The 17,604-nt window shown below is 35.6% G+C and overlaps 1 protein-coding gene across 2 annotated transcripts; it reads right to left on the bottom strand.

The window, feature by feature from the left end:
- Positions 1–14,458: 14,458 nt before the first annotated feature.
- EMB2076 (Pentatricopeptide repeat (PPR) superfamily protein) lies at positions 14,459–17,554 on the bottom strand. 2 transcript variants are annotated; one of them, XM_028202959.2, is made up of 3 exons: positions 15,733–17,554; positions 14,928–15,106; positions 14,459–14,834 (listed from the first exon to the last, which is right to left on the bottom strand). In XM_028202959.2, exons 1-3 carry the CDS (start codon positions 17,326–17,328, stop codon positions 14,831–14,833), a joined length of 1,779 nt encoding a protein of 592 aa, XP_028058760.1. In that variant the 5' UTR covers positions 17,329–17,554; the 3' UTR covers positions 14,459–14,830. The 2 variants fall into 2 exon arrangements, with proteins under 2 accessions (XP_028058760.1, XP_028058759.2); XM_028202958.2 differs by having other exon boundaries at positions 14,928–15,109; positions 15,733–17,447.
- Positions 17,555–17,604: the final 50 nt, after the last annotated feature.

Genomic DNA, 17,604 nt, shown 5'->3' on the forward strand with positions numbered 1-17,604 from the left:
TCGGTGCTGTAACCAACCTCGTCTTTAACTCCCGAAAAGTTGATTCCCTATCCTCGATCCATTCGTAAACCACTCCTTTCTGAGTTAGTTGTGTCAGTGGTACTGCAATCCTTGAGAAATCTATCACAAACTTCCTGTAATAGCCGGCCAAACCCAGAAAACTACGAACCTCGGACATGTTGGTCGGCGTCGGCCAATTCACGACGGCTTCAATCTTACTTGGATCAACCGAGATTCCTTCTTCATTAATCACATGGCCCAAAAATGAAATGCTGGAAAGCCAAAATTCACACTTGCTAAGCTTGGCATATAATTTCCTGTCTCTTAAGATTTGTAAGGCTAGTCTCAAATGCTGCTCATGCTCATCACCACTCTTGGAATAGATCAGTATGTTGTCAATGAAAACAACCACGAACTCGTCTAGGTACGGCTTAAAAACTCTGTTCATCAAATCCATGAATGCTGCAGAAATGTTGGTCACTCAGAAAGGCATCACCAAAAATTTGTAGTGGCCATACCTTGTCCGAAAAGCAGTCTTCTCGACATCTTCGGCCTTAACTTTTAGCTGATGGTAGCTCGACCTCAGATCAATCTTAGAAAAGACCCGTCCCCCTTGTAGTTGATCAAGTAAATCATCAATCCTCGGCAATGGATATTTATTCTTAATGGTCACCTTATTTAGTTCTCGATAGTCAATACAAAGACGAAGTGTACCATCCTTTTTCTTGACAAATAGAACTGGTGCTCCCCAAGGTGAAGTGCTCGGCCTAATAAATCCCTTGTCCAACAATTCTTGTAATTGTAGTTTCAGTTCCTTAAGTTTGGCTGGGGCCATTCTATAGGGTGCTTTGGAGATAGGTTGGGTTCCTGACATAACATCAACCGTAAATTCTATTTCACTATCCACTGACTGGCCAGGCAATTCATTTGGAAAGACATCGGGGAATTCTCTAACCACTGGGATGTCGGCTAACTCAACATTTCCATTCAATTCACTTAGTATACTACACAGATAACCTTGACACCTCTTTTGGATCAACTTATAGGCTTTCATGGATGAGATTAAGTAAGGTGGGGGTACTACTCCTTTACCTTGGAAAATAACCTCGGCTTGGTTTGGGGGTTTCAGTGTGACACTCTTTGAAACATAATTAATCGATGCATGATTCGTTACTAACCAGTCCATCCCCAATATGACATCAAAGTGAGTAATGCTTAACGGCATTAAATCAACTAATAATTCTACGCCCTCAATCACAACGACACACGCCCTATAAATGGATGCAACAATCATAGTTCTCCCAGATGGAGTAGACATATATAACGCATAATCAAGGGGTTCTTGTTCTCTATTTAACTTCTCGGCAAACTTAGCAGATACAAATGAATGTGTAGAACCCGAATCAATCAATATGTATGCATCTTGAGAGCAGATTGGGAGTATACCTGACACAACTGTCTCAGCATTCTGAGTGTCTCCTGGTACCAATGCAAAAACTCTGCCCTGTCTCGTCTGGGCCCTCCCGATGTTATTTCTCTGTACAGAGCCCGAGCTACTTCCATTCTTCTTACCATCATCAGTCCTTGCCTTCAGACAGTCTTTCACGCGATGACCCATTTCGCCACATTCAAAACAGGCTCCTGATGCCCAACGGTAAACTCCGGAATGTGGTTTCCCACAACTTGCACACGTCGGCTTAGCATTACCTTCCTGGTTCGGGTTGCTGGAGCTGCCCACATTCACTTTCTTCTTGGCGTTAAACGGAACTCGGCGATTATCATAGTTCTGTCTCTTCCGCTGGCTCTCTCCTGAATTCTGATATCGGTTCAAGTTAGCTTCTGCGAGGATGGCCTTGTCCAATACTCCAGCGTAAGTCGGCATGTTGAGCATGTTAACTCGATCTTGTATCGGCCCACGAAGCCCACGTTCAAACTTCCTGGCTTTTCTATAATCATCATCGACCATGTGAGGCGTATATCTCGCCAATTCGGTAAAAGCACGGTCATATTCTGCCACTATCTTGCTGCCTTGTGTTAGAGTCTGGAACTCTGTAGTCTTGCGGTCTCGAACGCTAAGGGGAAAGTGTTTGTTGTAAAACAACTCCAAAAATCTAGCCCAAGTCCAACCTGGGTTGCTTTCTCGGGTTATCATCCACCATCTTCGTGCATCTTCGTTTAGTGTGAACGCGGCCAATGACACCTTCTGGGCGTCGGTGCTGGGAAAAATCTCAAACAGTTTCTCCATTTCCAAGACCCACGCCTCGGCTTTCATCGACTCTATACCTCCAGAGAATCTCGGCGGTTTCATTTTCTTAAACTCTCGGATCAGGGCTATGGTGTCGTCCCCATATAAAGCTTGCTGTGGAGGCACTTGCGACGCTGGAGGAGGTGGAGGCGGAACTGCATGTCGGCCGTTTGTCTGCTCGGCCTGGGTAGAAGTAGTACTAGCGTCTTGTGGCCTAGGTTGTCTCAACTCACGGACCAAACCTTCGACCAATCTCTCTAATCTGTCCAATCTGTCTTCGGGATGATCTCGGCCAACTGGTGGTCTATCCCTCCTCATGATGCTAAGAGTATGCAAAATGTGACTTCAAAACAAAACGATCAAATAATATGTATGCAAATAACAAATAGTCACGCCGAGATGATGCACACATTGTCAAGTAGCAAGCATTATGATATAACCCTCACATCAATTCTAAGGGAAATCCTATGCTCTTTAGGACTCGAAGTGTATGAGTAACGTACTATAAGAAACTTGTGCTTTGATACCAATCTGTCACGACCCCATTCCGTCCCTAGTAGAATGGTGCCGTGATGGCCAGTAATCTGAGATTACCAAAGGCCAACTTACAAGGATTCACACACAATCAGAGTATACATATGGGGCTAACATGTGCGGAAGCAATAAATTTAAATCTAATTAGTCCATAAGAGTTGTGCATAGATCGAATGGAATATCATACATCTTATCAAGGTCTTACAATTTGGATACAATAAAACGAAATACAAAAACACATCCTGACCAAAAGGCTTCTCAAGCCATCATATACAAAACACAATGAATTACAAGTTAAGAAGCATGACCTTCAAGATGCTACAAAATGTGAGTCCAAAACAAGTTGCAAAGCACATATAGGCGTCACCGCCGTCCTGCTCATCACCTACATATATATAGAGAGGGTGAGTTTGGATACTCAGTGAATGGTACAAGTAATAAAGGGTTTGCATGAATAATATCCGAGATCTTTATCAAAGCGATACACATTATATCTTGCACAAAATCAAAGACAAAACAAGTTCATCTAACGAGTCTTTCAAGCTTCATCAATCAAACTCTTTCAAGGCTTTCAAGTTTCAAGGGGTGACATTAATGAGGGTGCCACAAAAGCTTAAAGTTCTCTAGCACGTAAGGATTTCCAAAGATAGTGCTACAAATGCTTATAGTCCCCTAGCACGTACGGACTTTCAAAGGTTGTGCTACAAATGATTATAGTCCCCTAGCACGTACGGACTAGTGCCACAAATGCTTAAAGTCCCGTGGCACGTACGGACTTCCCGAGAATGTCATCCAAAACAAAACTTATACTTGGCACACAAAACAGGGATAATCATTCATGCTTGATTAAATACTTTTCAAACAAAGCAAAGCAAGGCTTATCAAAACATTATAACATAGTTTTATTAAAGATACCACTCACATAGTTCTTCAAACGTCGGGGCTACAGGCAAGGATCCAAGTCCTGCAAGCACATAACAAATCCCATTGAATGCACTATCAAACAAGCTTTACATGAATGCAAATGATCTCGGCATTCTTTCAAAACTAGGTCGATCCAAAACAAAACATTGTTCCTCATCTCGGGATAACATAATGGGCACCATCCAGGTCTTGGCCGAGGTCCCACACCCCCCTTGCCGAGGTGTGGTCCCGATGGCCACATTCAAGGAAACGAAGTCGGTAAAATCTGGATTTCCCTTTCTTTGAAGAACATGAAGAACATGAACATGAAGAACATGGATGCAAAGATCATAACTTATCATTACAAAATCTGAGAGTTCATGCTATGAATTCAAAAACATGGACCTGGGCACCCATACTCGAAGATTTTATGAAAAAAAACACAAAACATGAATCTTAATGCAAACTTTCGGATCAAACAAGGCTTTCTCTCCAAGAACACATGAATACCACTTACTCTTTCTAAACCCAACTTTAAATCGATGCATGGCTTACAAATCGTGCTCGATCATGCAATGCGGCTAGATGAACAATAAGAACAACGAGAGTATATCAAGATTCTAACCTCAAGACACGAATCTAACGGCTCAAGGTGTGAAGATCAAGCTTGGAAATCTATTCCCTTTTTAAGAACTCCTCCTTCTTCCTAGAGCCTCTCTCTCTAAAAGACAAGGATATGGTACAAAATGATGTGTTTCTCAACAACTCACCGACTTAACCCACTGCAGGGACACGTGGCACCGGCTAGTTGGCTCTTCACAAAAGGTGACTAAGTGAAAAAGACAAGACTATGACAAAGTGTGTTTAACAAGCAAGACGGCATAGGCACTCCAGCAGGTAATGATCTCGGCTAAGAACGACAACACTTGGCCTAGCTGTGCCACACCACGGCCTAGATGTGTCACACCTCGGTCTAGGTTGTACCAATCCTGGAACAAGATCACTTAAGCGCAAAGGTAACATCTCAACCTAGATAATGTACATCTCGGCCTTGGTGATGAACACCTCGGCCTAGATGGTGACATCTCGGCCAAGATGCCAAGGTGCGAGTGGAGGTTAACTAAAAGATTCCAAGATAGTCCTAGGTATAAAAGACTCAAAGGTGCGACCCAGGCTTAGGATGACCTCGGCTAAACTCACACCAAGCAAGGAACAAAGCATGCAGTAACACTTAGCAAAACAAAGACAAGATTTGAAATGCAAGCTTAACAAGACAAAATCGTATAAATGCATGAGAGCATGACTAAGATGAAGTGCGGGTTGTTACATTAACAGTCTATACCTACCAAATTATTTAATTTTATTAAAAATATATATATATCAACCATTTGTGAAGTTAAAATAAAAATTTATTGATGTAGATTTTTTAATAAATTTTTTTTATCACTCTTGATTAGCAATACCTCCACCGTCGAAATGCTTTTTTGGTTTAAATCATCAAGCCTCTTTGATTTAAAAATTACTTTGAAAACTTCATTTATTAATACATTATTTTTATCCTTTCTTTTTACGTGGGACAAAATTTCATCAAGATAAATAAAGAAATATAAATTAAAGTTTTGAAAATTTGAAAATAACTTCAAATTTTCTAAAATAATTCAATAAAATTGACCATTGAACGACACCAGTTTGGAAAAATATTAATATGATGTATTCAAAGTTCATTTCCAAGCTATATATTTGTTATTATATCATTTGTTTCAAATATATGGGTTGCCATTCCACATCGATTGCGGATAATATTCTCAATTATCTTGTTTGAAATATGTGTTGCTATCCCACATCGATTGTAGATAATATTTAGAATAGACTTATAAGATAGCAGTGGACACTTCCATTGTGGAGGCGTCCTTGGGAAATTGAAGGAATAAATCCGTGCGGCTTGCCAGCAATCATTTTTGGTGGCCGAATATGAAAAGAGAAATAGTCGAGTTCGTATCCCAGTGTTTACATTGTCAACAAGTGAAAGCAGAACACCAGAGGCCAGCAGGACTACTTCGACCTTTGCCGATTCCTGAGTGGAAATGGGAACGCATCTCCATGGACTTTGTGGTTGGTTTGCCGAGGACACAAAAAGGCATGGATTCAATTTGGGTTATCATTGACAGATTAACCAAGTCAGCACACTTCTTGCCTGTTCAGACTACATTCAATGCTGACCGACTTGCTGTACTGTATATGAATGAGATTGTAAGACTTCATGGAGTGCCGATGTCCATTGTGTTAGACCGAGATCCGAAGTTTGTTTCTAGATTTTGGCAGAGTTTACAAAGAGCTTTGGGAACCGAGTTGAAGTTTAGCACAACTTTTCATCCCCAGACCGATGGACAAACAGAGAGAATGATTCAGACACTCGAAGATATGCTCAGACTATGTGTGTTAGATTTCAAGGGAAGTTGGGAGGTACATCTACCGTTAGTAGAATTCGCTCACAACAATAGTTATCAAGCTAGATTGGCATGGCGCCGTACGAAGCTTTGTATGGAAGGAAGTGCAGATCACCGATATGTTGGACTGAAGTGGGAGATAAAGCTTTGATTGGCCCCGAGCTAGTTCAAGTTACAACCGAGAAGATTAAGCTCATTCGACAAAGGATCAAAACTGCTCAAAGTCGACAGAAGAGCTATGCCGACCAGAGAAGAAGAGAGTTGGAATTTGAAGTTGGGGATCATGTATTCCTGAAGGTTTCACCAATGAAAGGAACTTCCAGATTTGGAAAGAAAGGTAAGTTAGCACCTCGTTACATCGGGCCGTTTGAAATACTTGAGAAGGTTAACCCAGCTGCCTATAGACTGGCTTTACTACCAGAACTAAGTCAAGTTCACAATGTGTTCCATATTTCGATGTTGAGGAAGTATATTCGGGATCTACTGCATGTAATTGATCATTCCGGAATTAGGACTGATGAAGATTTAGGCTACGAGGAGAAGCCAATGAGAATTATTGATAGACAAGTGAAACAGTTGAGGAGCAAGTCGATACCAATGGTGAAAATTGAATGGAAGGAGCATTACGGCAAGGATGCTACATGGGAGACGGAAGAAGAGATGAAAGTCCGATATCTAGAATTGTTTTCGAATCGAGGTAACTCAAGTTTGGGGACCAAATTTCTTTAAGGGGGATAGGATGTAACAACCCGTACTTCATCTTAGTCATGCTCTCATGCATTTATATGATTTTGTCTTGTTAAGCTTACATTTCAAATCTTGTCTTTGTTTTGCTAAGTGTTACTGCATGCTTTGTTCCTTGCTTGGTGTGAATTTAGCCGAGGTCATCCTAAGTCTAGGTCGCACCTTTGAGTCTTTTATACTTAGGACTATCTTGGAATCTTTTAGTTAACCTCCACTCGCACCTTGGCATCTTGGCCGAGATGTCACCATCTAGGCCGAGGTGTTCATCACCAAGGCCGAGATGTACATTATCTAGGCTGAGATGTTACCTTTGCGCCTAAGTGATCTTGTTCCTGGATTGGTGCAACCTAGACCGAGGTGTGACACATCTAGGCCGAGGTGTGGCATAGCTAGGCCAAGTGTTGTCCTTCTTAGCCGAGATCATTACCTGTCGGAGTGCCTATGCCGTCTTGCTTGTTGAACACACTTTGTCATAGTCTTGTCTTTTCACTTAGTCACCTTTTGAGAAGAGCCAACCAGCTGGTGCCACGTGTCCCTACAGTGGGTTAAGTCAGTGAGCTGTTGAGAAACACATCATTTTGTATCATATCCTTGTCTTTTAGAGAGAGAGGCTCTAGGAAGAAGGAGGAGTTCTTAAAAAGAGAATAGATTTCCAAGCTTGATCTTCACACCTTGAGCCGTTAGATTCGTGTCTTGAGGTTAGAATCTTGATCTACTCTCGTTGCTCTTATTGTTCATCTAGCTGCATTGCATGATTGAGCACGATTTGTAAGCCATGCATCGATTTAAAGTTGGGTTTAGAAAGAGTAAGTGGTATTCATGTGTTCTTGGAGAGAAAGCCTTGTTTGATCCGAAAGTTTGCATCAAGATTCATGTTTTGTGTTTGTTTTCATAAAATCTTCGAGTATCGGTGCCCAAGTCCATGTTTTTGAATTCATAGCATGAAATCTCAGATTTTGTAATGATAAGTTATGATCTTTGCATCCATGTTCTTCATGTTCATGCTCTTTATATTCTTCAAAGAAAGGGAAACCCAGATTTTCCCGACTTCGTTTCCTTGAATGTGGCCATCGGGACCACACCTCCGCAAGGGGGGTGTGGGACCTTGGCCAAGACCTGGATGGGGCCCATTATGTTTTCCCGAGATGAGGAACAATGTTTTGTTTTGGATCAACCTAGTTTTGAAAGAATGCCGAGATCATTTGCATTCAGGTAAAGCTTGTTTGATAGTGCATTCAATGGGATTTGTTATGTGCTTGTAGGACTTGGATCCTTGCCTGTAGCCCCGACGTTTGAAGAACTATGTGAGTGGTATCTTTAATAAAGCTATGTTATAATGTTTTGATAAGCATTGCTTTGCTTTGATTGAAAAGTATTTAATCAAGTATGAATGATTATCCCTGTTTTGTGTGCCAAGTATAAGTTTTTGTTTTGGATGACATTCTCGGGAAGTCCATACATGCCAGGGGACTTTAAGCATTTGTGGCACTAGTCCGTACGTGCTAGGGGACTATAAGAATTTGTAGCACAACCATTGAAAGTCCGTACGTGCTAGGGGACTATAAGCATTTGCAGCACAACCTTTGAAAGTCCGTACGTGCTAGGGGACTATAAGCATTTGTAGCACAACCTTTGAAAGTCCGTACGTGCTAGAGGACTATAATCATTTGTAGCACAACCTTTGAAAGTCCGTACGTGCTAGGGGACTATAAGCATTTGTAGCATAATCTTTGGAAGTCCTTACGTGCTAGAGGACTCTAAGCTTTTGTAGCACCCTTATTAATGTCACCCCTTGAAACTTGAAAGCCTTGAAAGACTTTGATTGATGAAGCTTGAAAGACTCGTTAGATGAACTTGTTTTGTCATTGATTTTGTGCAAGATATAATGTGTATCTCTTTGATAAAGATCTCGGATATTATTCATGCAAACCTTTTATTACTTGTACCATTCACTGAGTATCCAAGCTCACCCTCTCTATATATATGTAGGTGATGAGCAGGACGGCGGTGACGCCTAGATGTGCTTTGCAACTTGTTTTGGACTCGCATTTTGTAGCATCTTGAAGATCATGCTTCTTAGCTTGTAATTCATTATGTTTTGTATATGATGGCATGAGAAGCCTTTTGGTCAGGATGTGCTTTTATATTTCATTTTATTGTATCTAAGTTGTAAGACCTTGATAAGATGTATGACATTCCATTCGATCTATGCACAGCTCTTATGGACTAATTAGATTTAAATTTATTGCTTCCGCACATGTTAGCCCCATATGTATACTCTGATTGTGTGTGAATCCTTGTAAGTTGGCCTTTGGTAATCTCGGATTACTGGCCATCACGGCACCATTCTACTAGGGGCGGAATGGGGTCGTGACAGTTAGTTTTTAAAATTTTAATCATATAATATAATCTTATGAAATCAAATAGAAATCTCGACATGATCGATCAAAATTCTAATATTTAGAGCTTGTTTGGCATGAGGGCTTTTGATGAAAACAATCAAAATGCCAAAACGTCCAATCACATCACTTTCTTTACTTTTTACACATCTTTTCTTAAAACATAAAGAAATCAATTAAAATAATCAATTCCCAAATAACCCCTAATGTCTTTTTTCACCTCTCCATTTGTTTATATTAATCGTAACTAATAGATTAAAATTTTACAATACATATGGCACGTTTGTTTGTTTGGTGAGTGCTACATATGAACTTAATATTCATTTCATCAACTTTTTTCTATTATAATTTGAACTCACAAAATGATTACAGAGGTGTGAACCAAAATGATAAGCAAATAAGTTTAAAAAATTAAGGCTCCGTTTGGAAAGCCTCTCAAAATATGGTTCCACCCATTGATTTGAGTGTATTGTTTGTTTGGAGCTTTCAAATCATAATTCTACACCCATTTCTCAAAACTCAATTTAAAACATAATTATTACTTTTCAAAACTCATAACCAAACACATAATTCAAAACCCTTTTCAAAACTCAATTCAAATCAATATTTTAATTTTTTAAATATTTAAATATTCTAAAAATATTTTAATTTTGTTAAGATTTTAAATATTTTAATATTTAAATATGTTATGCTTTTTTTAATTTTTTTTGAATATTTTTAAATATTTTAATTTCAAAATATTACGATTCTAGTTTTTTAAATTTTAAAATATTTTATAAAAATAAATTCAAACTCTATTTTATAAAAACATTTGTAAATATTTTAATTTCTTTTGTTATGTATTTGGTTGCAATTTGGGTAAAGAGTTGTGAAAATAGTATGGAGTTTCGAGTTATGCGTTTGGTTATGAGTTTTAAAAATAATTTCTTAACTGACTTTCGTTTTATGTGTTTGGTTACGATTTGAGTGTAGAGTTGTTTTTAAATTTAAAATATTAACATTTTAAATTATTTAAAATTTTTGAATATTTAAATTATTTAATTTTTTTGAATATTTATTTTAATTTTTTACTTATTAAATTTTTTAGATTATTTAAATTATTTAAATATTTATGATTTAAAATTTTTGAATATTTATTTTGAAAAAAAATTTCTTTCCTTTGTAGTATTTTCAATTAAAAAATTGATTAATGTTATTTTATGTTAATAATAATTTTTTTTAATTGAATTTTAAAAAGAGTTTGATTATTAGTGTTGATCAGAATTTTCAATAGTGTGAAAGTAGTATGTTTTGTTATGAAATATAATAATTTGAATTAAGTTTTGAAAACTCTTTCTAAAACTCATAATCAAACAAATTTTCTTATTTCAAATGTCAAATCAAACTTTCAAAACTCAATTCCACACTCAATTCAACACACTATTCAAAAACCATAACCAAACAAATTTTCTACACTCAAATCATAATTCCACAACTCACAAACTCAAAATACAACTCATACTTTCAAATCATATTTACAAAACTCTACCAAACGCAACCTAAATTTATATATCATTCATTACTCAAGATCCAAGAATAATTAAAACAAAAAATTAAAAATTTTGCCAAACGGGCCTTACGAAGTTGAAATCGAGACGTAATATAATTTGTTTTTATCAATTTAAATAGAATGGTTCACGACACTACAACTATAATAAAACTACACAATTCAAAGAATTTGTAAATTCATACCAACTCAACTCGAGTCAATGCCCGAACCCACAAACAAATTAAGAATATTATTTAACAGATACCCAAAAAAATAATAAATAAATAAATTCAATTTGATTCAACTCGTTACAAATATATTATTAACATCACAGTTATAAGAAGTACGCTATACAATGGTATTATTAAATTTTCAAAACTATCCCATGCCTTTTACTCAACCATCTTATTATAGAGACTAATAAATTGTGCGCATGACATTAGTAAGGCCAATCATCTAGCCACACAAGATCTTATGTCCCTATTTTTCACTCCATATATTTCAAATTATTTATTTGTCATACGATAAGTTTGACCGTATAAAAAGAAATGATTTGAGACAATGGGTCAAGCCCGTGTGGTGATTTTTGGATCCAATGGGCCAAGCCCATTTTGCCCTTAACATCCCTCTCTCTACAAAACTTGGGCACCCCTTAGGGCACACTCCAAGGTCCAATCCCATGCCTTATAAACCCACTCAAAACTTCCCATCAAATCAATGTGGGACAAGCCATTTTCCGACCTTAAGGAATTTCCACCAAAACTCCATTTCCATGGAGCTCACTTTGGCTTCAATTTCTCATTCACCCGATAATGGTTTTGAGCAACCAAATATACAACGCGAATCACAACGCGGCATAGAATGCATTACAACTTTGACCCGCCAAAATAGACGCACGGGTCCCACCTAAATAATAGACTAAAGTTAGTGAAAAAATCTGTTTTTACCCAGAATTTTTCAACCATTTCCAACAAATTGTTATACAGTAGGGATTAGTTTTAGGTGTGAAAGTATTTTATGGAAAAACTTGAATGTTTGATTATGATGCTTGCATTTAGACACGACCCTGTGCATTGCGGTACATGAAATATTATTGGCCATTCAGATTTGCCAGCTCTAAGGTTGTGTTTTTCTATCCCGATCTAATCATGGCTGATTCTCATTATTGAATCTATCGATAACCTGACTAGTAAATCTATTTGTCCCAAAAAAAAAAAAAGGTCAAAAAATTTATTGAGAATTTGATTATGTGTGCTGTCTTTTTTAATAAAAAGACGCTTCTATGATGAAGGAGGCATTGTGGACTATCTTGTACATTATTTGTAGCCGTCCGTTCATGTCGAACACATAGCCCAACTACCACCTTGAGGCATGGACAACACATTGCCCAGCCAACACCTAGAAGTATTGTCCGCTTTGGCCTAAGCATGATAGCTGGCAAGCTGCACGGATTTATTCCTTTGATTTTCCAAGGGCGCCTCCACAATGGAAGTGTCCAATGCTATCTTATAAGTCTATTTTAAATATTATCTACAATCGATGTGGGATGGCAACACATATTTCAAACAAGATAATTGAGAATATTATCCACAATCGATGTGGGATGGCAACCCATATGTTTGAAACAAATGATTTAATAACAAATATATAGCTTGGACATGAACTTTGAATACATCATATTAATATTTTTCCAAACTGGTGTCGTTCAATGGTCAATTTTATTGAATTATTTTAGAAAATTTGAAGTTATTTTCAAATTTTCAAAACTTTAATTTATATTTCTTTATTTATCTTGATGAAACTTTGTCCCACATAAAAAAGAAAGGATAAAAATAATGTATTAATAAATGAAGTTTTCAAAGTAATTTTTAAATCAAAGAGGCTTGATGATTTAAACCAAAAAAGCATTTTGACGGTGGAGGCATTGCTAATCAAGAGTGATAAAAAAAAATTATTAAAAAATCTACATCAATAAATTTTTATTTTAACTTCACAAATGATTGATATATATATATATATATATATATATATATATATATATATATATATATATTTTTAATAAATTTAAATAATTTGATAGGTATAGACTGTTAGTTTTTAAAATTTTAATCATATAATATAATCTTATGAAATCAAATAGAAATCTCGACATGTAATATTTAGAGCTTGTTTGGCATAAGTGCTTTTGATGAAAATAGTCAAAATGTCAAAACATCCAATCACATCACTTTATTTACTTTTTACACATCTTTTCTTAAAACATAAAAAAATCAATTAAAATAATCAATTCCCAAATAACCCCTAATGTCTTTTTTCACCTCTCCATTTGTTTATATTAATCGTAACTAATAGATTAAAATTTTACAATACATATGACACCTTTGTTTGTTTGGTGAGTGCTACATATGAACTTAATATTCATTTCATCAACTTTTTTCTATTATAATTTGAACTCACAAAATGATTACAGAGGTGTGAACCAAAATGATAAGCAAATAAGTCTAAAAAATTAAGGTTTCGTTTGGAAAGCCTCTCAAAATATGGTTCCACCCATTGATTTGAGTGTGTTGTTTGTTTGGAGCTTTCAAATCATAATTCTACACCCATTTCTCAAAACTCAATTTAAAACATAATTATTACTTTTCAAAACTCATAACCAAACACATAATTCAAAACTCAATTCAAATCAATATTTTAATTTTTTAAATATTTAAATATTTTAAAAATATTTTAATTTTGTTAAGATTTTAAATATTTTAATATTTAAATATGTTATGCTTTTTTAAAATTTTTTTGAATATTTTTAAATATTTTAATTTCAAAATATTATGATTCTAATTTTTTAAATTTTAAAATATTTTATAAAAATAAATTCAAACTCTATTTTATAAAAATATTTTTAAATATTTTAATTTTTTTTGTTATGTATTTGGTTACGATTTGGGTGTAGAGTTGTGAAAATAGTATGGAGTTTCGAGTTATGCGTTTGGTTATGAGTTTTAAAAATAATTTCTTAACTGACTTTTGTTTTATGTGTTTGGTTACGATTTGAGTGTAGAATTGTTTTTAAATTTAAAATATTAACATTTTAAATTATTTAAATTTTTTGAATATTTAAATTATTTAAATTTTTACGATTTAAATTTTTTGAATATTTATTTAAATTTTTTGCTTATTAAATTTTTTAGATTATTTAAATTATTTAAATATTTATGATTTAAAATTTTTGAATATTTATTTTGAAAAAAAATTCATTTCCTTTGTAATATTTTCAATTAAAAAATTGATTAATGTTATTTTCTGTTAATAATAATTTTTTTTAATTGAATTTTAAAAAGAGTTTGGTTATTAATGTTGATCAGAATTTTCAATAGTGTGAAAGTAGTATGTTTTGTTATGAGTTATAATAATTTGAATTAAGTTTTAAAAACTCTTTCCAAAATTCATAACCAAACAAATTTTCTTACTTCAAATGTCAAATCAAACTTTCAAAACTCAATTCCACACTCAATTCAACACTCTATTCAAAAACCATAACTAAACAAATTTTCTACACTCAAATCATAATTCCACAACTCACAAACTCAAAATACAACTCACACTTTCAAATCATATTTACAAAACTCTACCAAACGCAACCAAAGACTTGCAAGGATCATTTGGGTGGAACAAACAACCGATGAAGAAGAAGTAAGATATCTAGAGAAGAGGTTTACAACTCTAAGGTTCAATGTATTATATCTCAGATTTTCAATCAAACAATCTAATGGCTAACAGATCTTTATCATGCCAAACAAATCAAAGTGGAAATAGAGATTGACACCTCTACTTTAAAAATAATTTATTAATTTAGTTTCTGGTTGCATGACAAATGAAAATTTTGTGTACAAAAGTGGTTAGATGAAGATGAACCTGTCGATTTACTCAGCTATGGTTCATCCCATTGTTTCTGGTCACTGATTCATATAACATATGCGATCACCCTCTTCCGACTTTTGTCTTTACTCCTTCAGTATTAGTCATGATGGCATTACCTAAAGAGAATGAAAAAGTAAAAAAAAAAAAAGAAGTTAGCCATTCTGATGAGTAAACAGTTTGTTCAAGTACTTCACTGGGATGAGGACCACCTTTTCCGTAGTCTGACTGAATCTTTAGGTAAGCTTTGAAGCATCATTGCCCTTGTCTTACCATCAGGTTTAATACCCCTCTTTTGCATTTTTGTGTATAGTTTTGTTGCTGAACCAATCTTGCCTCTCAAACACATTCCTTGAATGGCAGCATTATAAAGAGATGCATCTGGGGTAACCTGCTGCAAAACAACTATATAAAGTAAGCTGCCGAATTCAGGGGTTTTTACGGAAACAATAAAGGAGTGTAATAATGTTTTGTCTGATGAAACAATTTGTGAAAAACTGGTTGATTTTCAGTAACGACATGAAATATGTCCAATCATGTAAGTATAATTTCATATGCTCAAAAGACTAGCCTTATCCAATGAAATGCACTGAGCTACTTCATGAACTCATAAAATTAGTTTTTGCCATTGATACTAGGAAAGCAATCAAGGTTTCATTTTACCAAAAAAATGAAAAGATGAGGTATTGTTTCAATTCAGGTGAACATTTTTGGGCAACATAAAAATCAGCATTTAATTTTTCAGAACTTTCACTAATTACTGAATTTTTGATCATGAAAAGTAAAAAAACAAAGTTGAGGAGTCTCATGTCAATTACCAATATGACAAACTGCAGAGAGGCAGAGTGCAATTTATTTTTAAAAAAAATTCAAAGGTGAACTAACTTTGTTGCATAATGGACATTTGAAGGTAAATTTTAATAGGTTGCATAACAAGTCAATAAAGGTAGATAAGTTACATAATGGACATTTGAAGATATAGGTTGCATAACAAGTCAATAAAGGTAGATAACTTACATTTAGCATTTCCTCCACTTCATCCCAAAGAGAACCCCAGATACAACTTCTAAGTAGTGACAACAGAGTGAATGTGTCTGGAGCACACTTTTGGTGAACCATGTGCTCATACACCTGCAACGCAATTTTTGGCTTCCTTGCTACTTCACAAGCTCCAATAGCAAGATTATATGAGGCAGTCGAAACAGGAAGTCCAGAAGCTTCCATCTGCCACAGTAGCTGTAAAGCCTTATCCCAAAAACCAAGCCTCTGACAAGACATTAAACAGGTATTGTACAAATGTAAATTTAACAGAGAGCTTTGCTCATTTTTTATGCTTTCAAAGAGCTGAAGAGCATCGAAATGTTGATTTGCCCTATACAAGGCACCAATTAACGCATTCCATGTGTATGCATCAGGTTCATGACCCAAAGATTTCATGAGACTATAAACGCTAAATGCTAGCTTGACCTTCCCATCTTTGCCAAGTGAATTAATCAGTGCATTGCATGTGATTAGATTGGGCTTAAGCCCTCTTTTGAGCATACTTTCGAAAACATTTAGTGCCAATTCCCAGTTGCCTTCCTTACTACATGCTCCGATAATAGCTTGCATTGCATCATCACCCGGATTCAATCTATTTTGAACCACCTCTTGGTATGCGTCAATGGCTAGTTCATACTGGGCACAACGAGCAAATATACAAACTAACAGGCGATAAGTGACTGATGTTCCAATAACACCATTATTGTTCATACTTCTCCAAATTCTCAGAGCCCAAACCCAATTATTCACTTTCCCACAAATTGATATCATTGTGTTATAAACAACTGCATCAAAGCCTTTTTTAACATTACCTTCCCTTTCAAATTCTTCAAACATGTTCAGTGCTGCATCAACACCTTGAGCATTAGCAATTGCTTTAAGCACCAAGCTATAAGTATGGCCTGTGATATTTTCACTTGTTTCCATAAACCTAAAAATTATTAGAGCATCATCAAGCATTCCATTCCTCAAGAGGCATGAGATAAGAGAATTGCAGGCATGTGAAGTCGGTTGAATACCTGAATACTCCATGGACCTATACAATTCCATTGCACTTCTAATCTTATTTGATCTGCTAAGCCTCAAAATTCTTTCAGATAATATCTCTTCATTCCTTTCCTCTAGAAAATAAACCCTATTTTCATTCCTAGTGACCAACCCTTTTGAAATTGTTGAAGACTGATTCAAACCACTAGTTTCAAAACCCGAGTCCAGTTGAATTGATAAATTCCCTAAAGGAGGTGATTTCTGCCCCGCTTGGTTCACATCAATGTCTTCCTTTTCTTTTCGAACCAATTCATCATTTTCTTCACAAACAGACCCAAATTCAACACTAACAACCTTCCGCGGAACAATGAATGAATTATCAGACCCGGTAGACAACATGTTTAGGCCATAATTACCGGCACACCTTGTGTTTGATTTTATGTCTGAACCAAAGTATGCACAAGAAGGAACATGTGGATAATGGGTTCTATAATCTTGGCTACCTGACCTACATGAGTGGTGTTTCCAGCTATACCCAGATGACTTAATGGTGATTTGCAATGAATTCATCAATATTACTATCATATTTTGACCCAGAGAAGGACAAACCAACAAAATTGATATTGCTTCGTTAAAAAAAATCGCAGGAAACACAAATAATCAAACTTTGAACATGTTTATCTAGTTTGAGGCTTAGAAACAGCAATTGTTACCTGAAAAAAGAGGTCGAGTTTCACGATGCATAATCAACTGAAACGAAGCAAACCCAAGGTCTATAACTACGACTAGTGATATGTGTGAGAGAGAGAGAGAGAGAATAAAAATCTAAAAACATACTTGTAAAAAAAAAGGTACAGGAGA

The sequence above is a fragment of the Camellia sinensis genome, chromosome 1, assembly GCF_055761805.1.
Source record: "Camellia sinensis isolate YWXY chromosome 1, ASM5576180v1, whole genome shotgun sequence".
Lineage (NCBI taxonomy): Eukaryota > Viridiplantae > Streptophyta > Magnoliopsida > Ericales > Theaceae > Camellia > Camellia sinensis.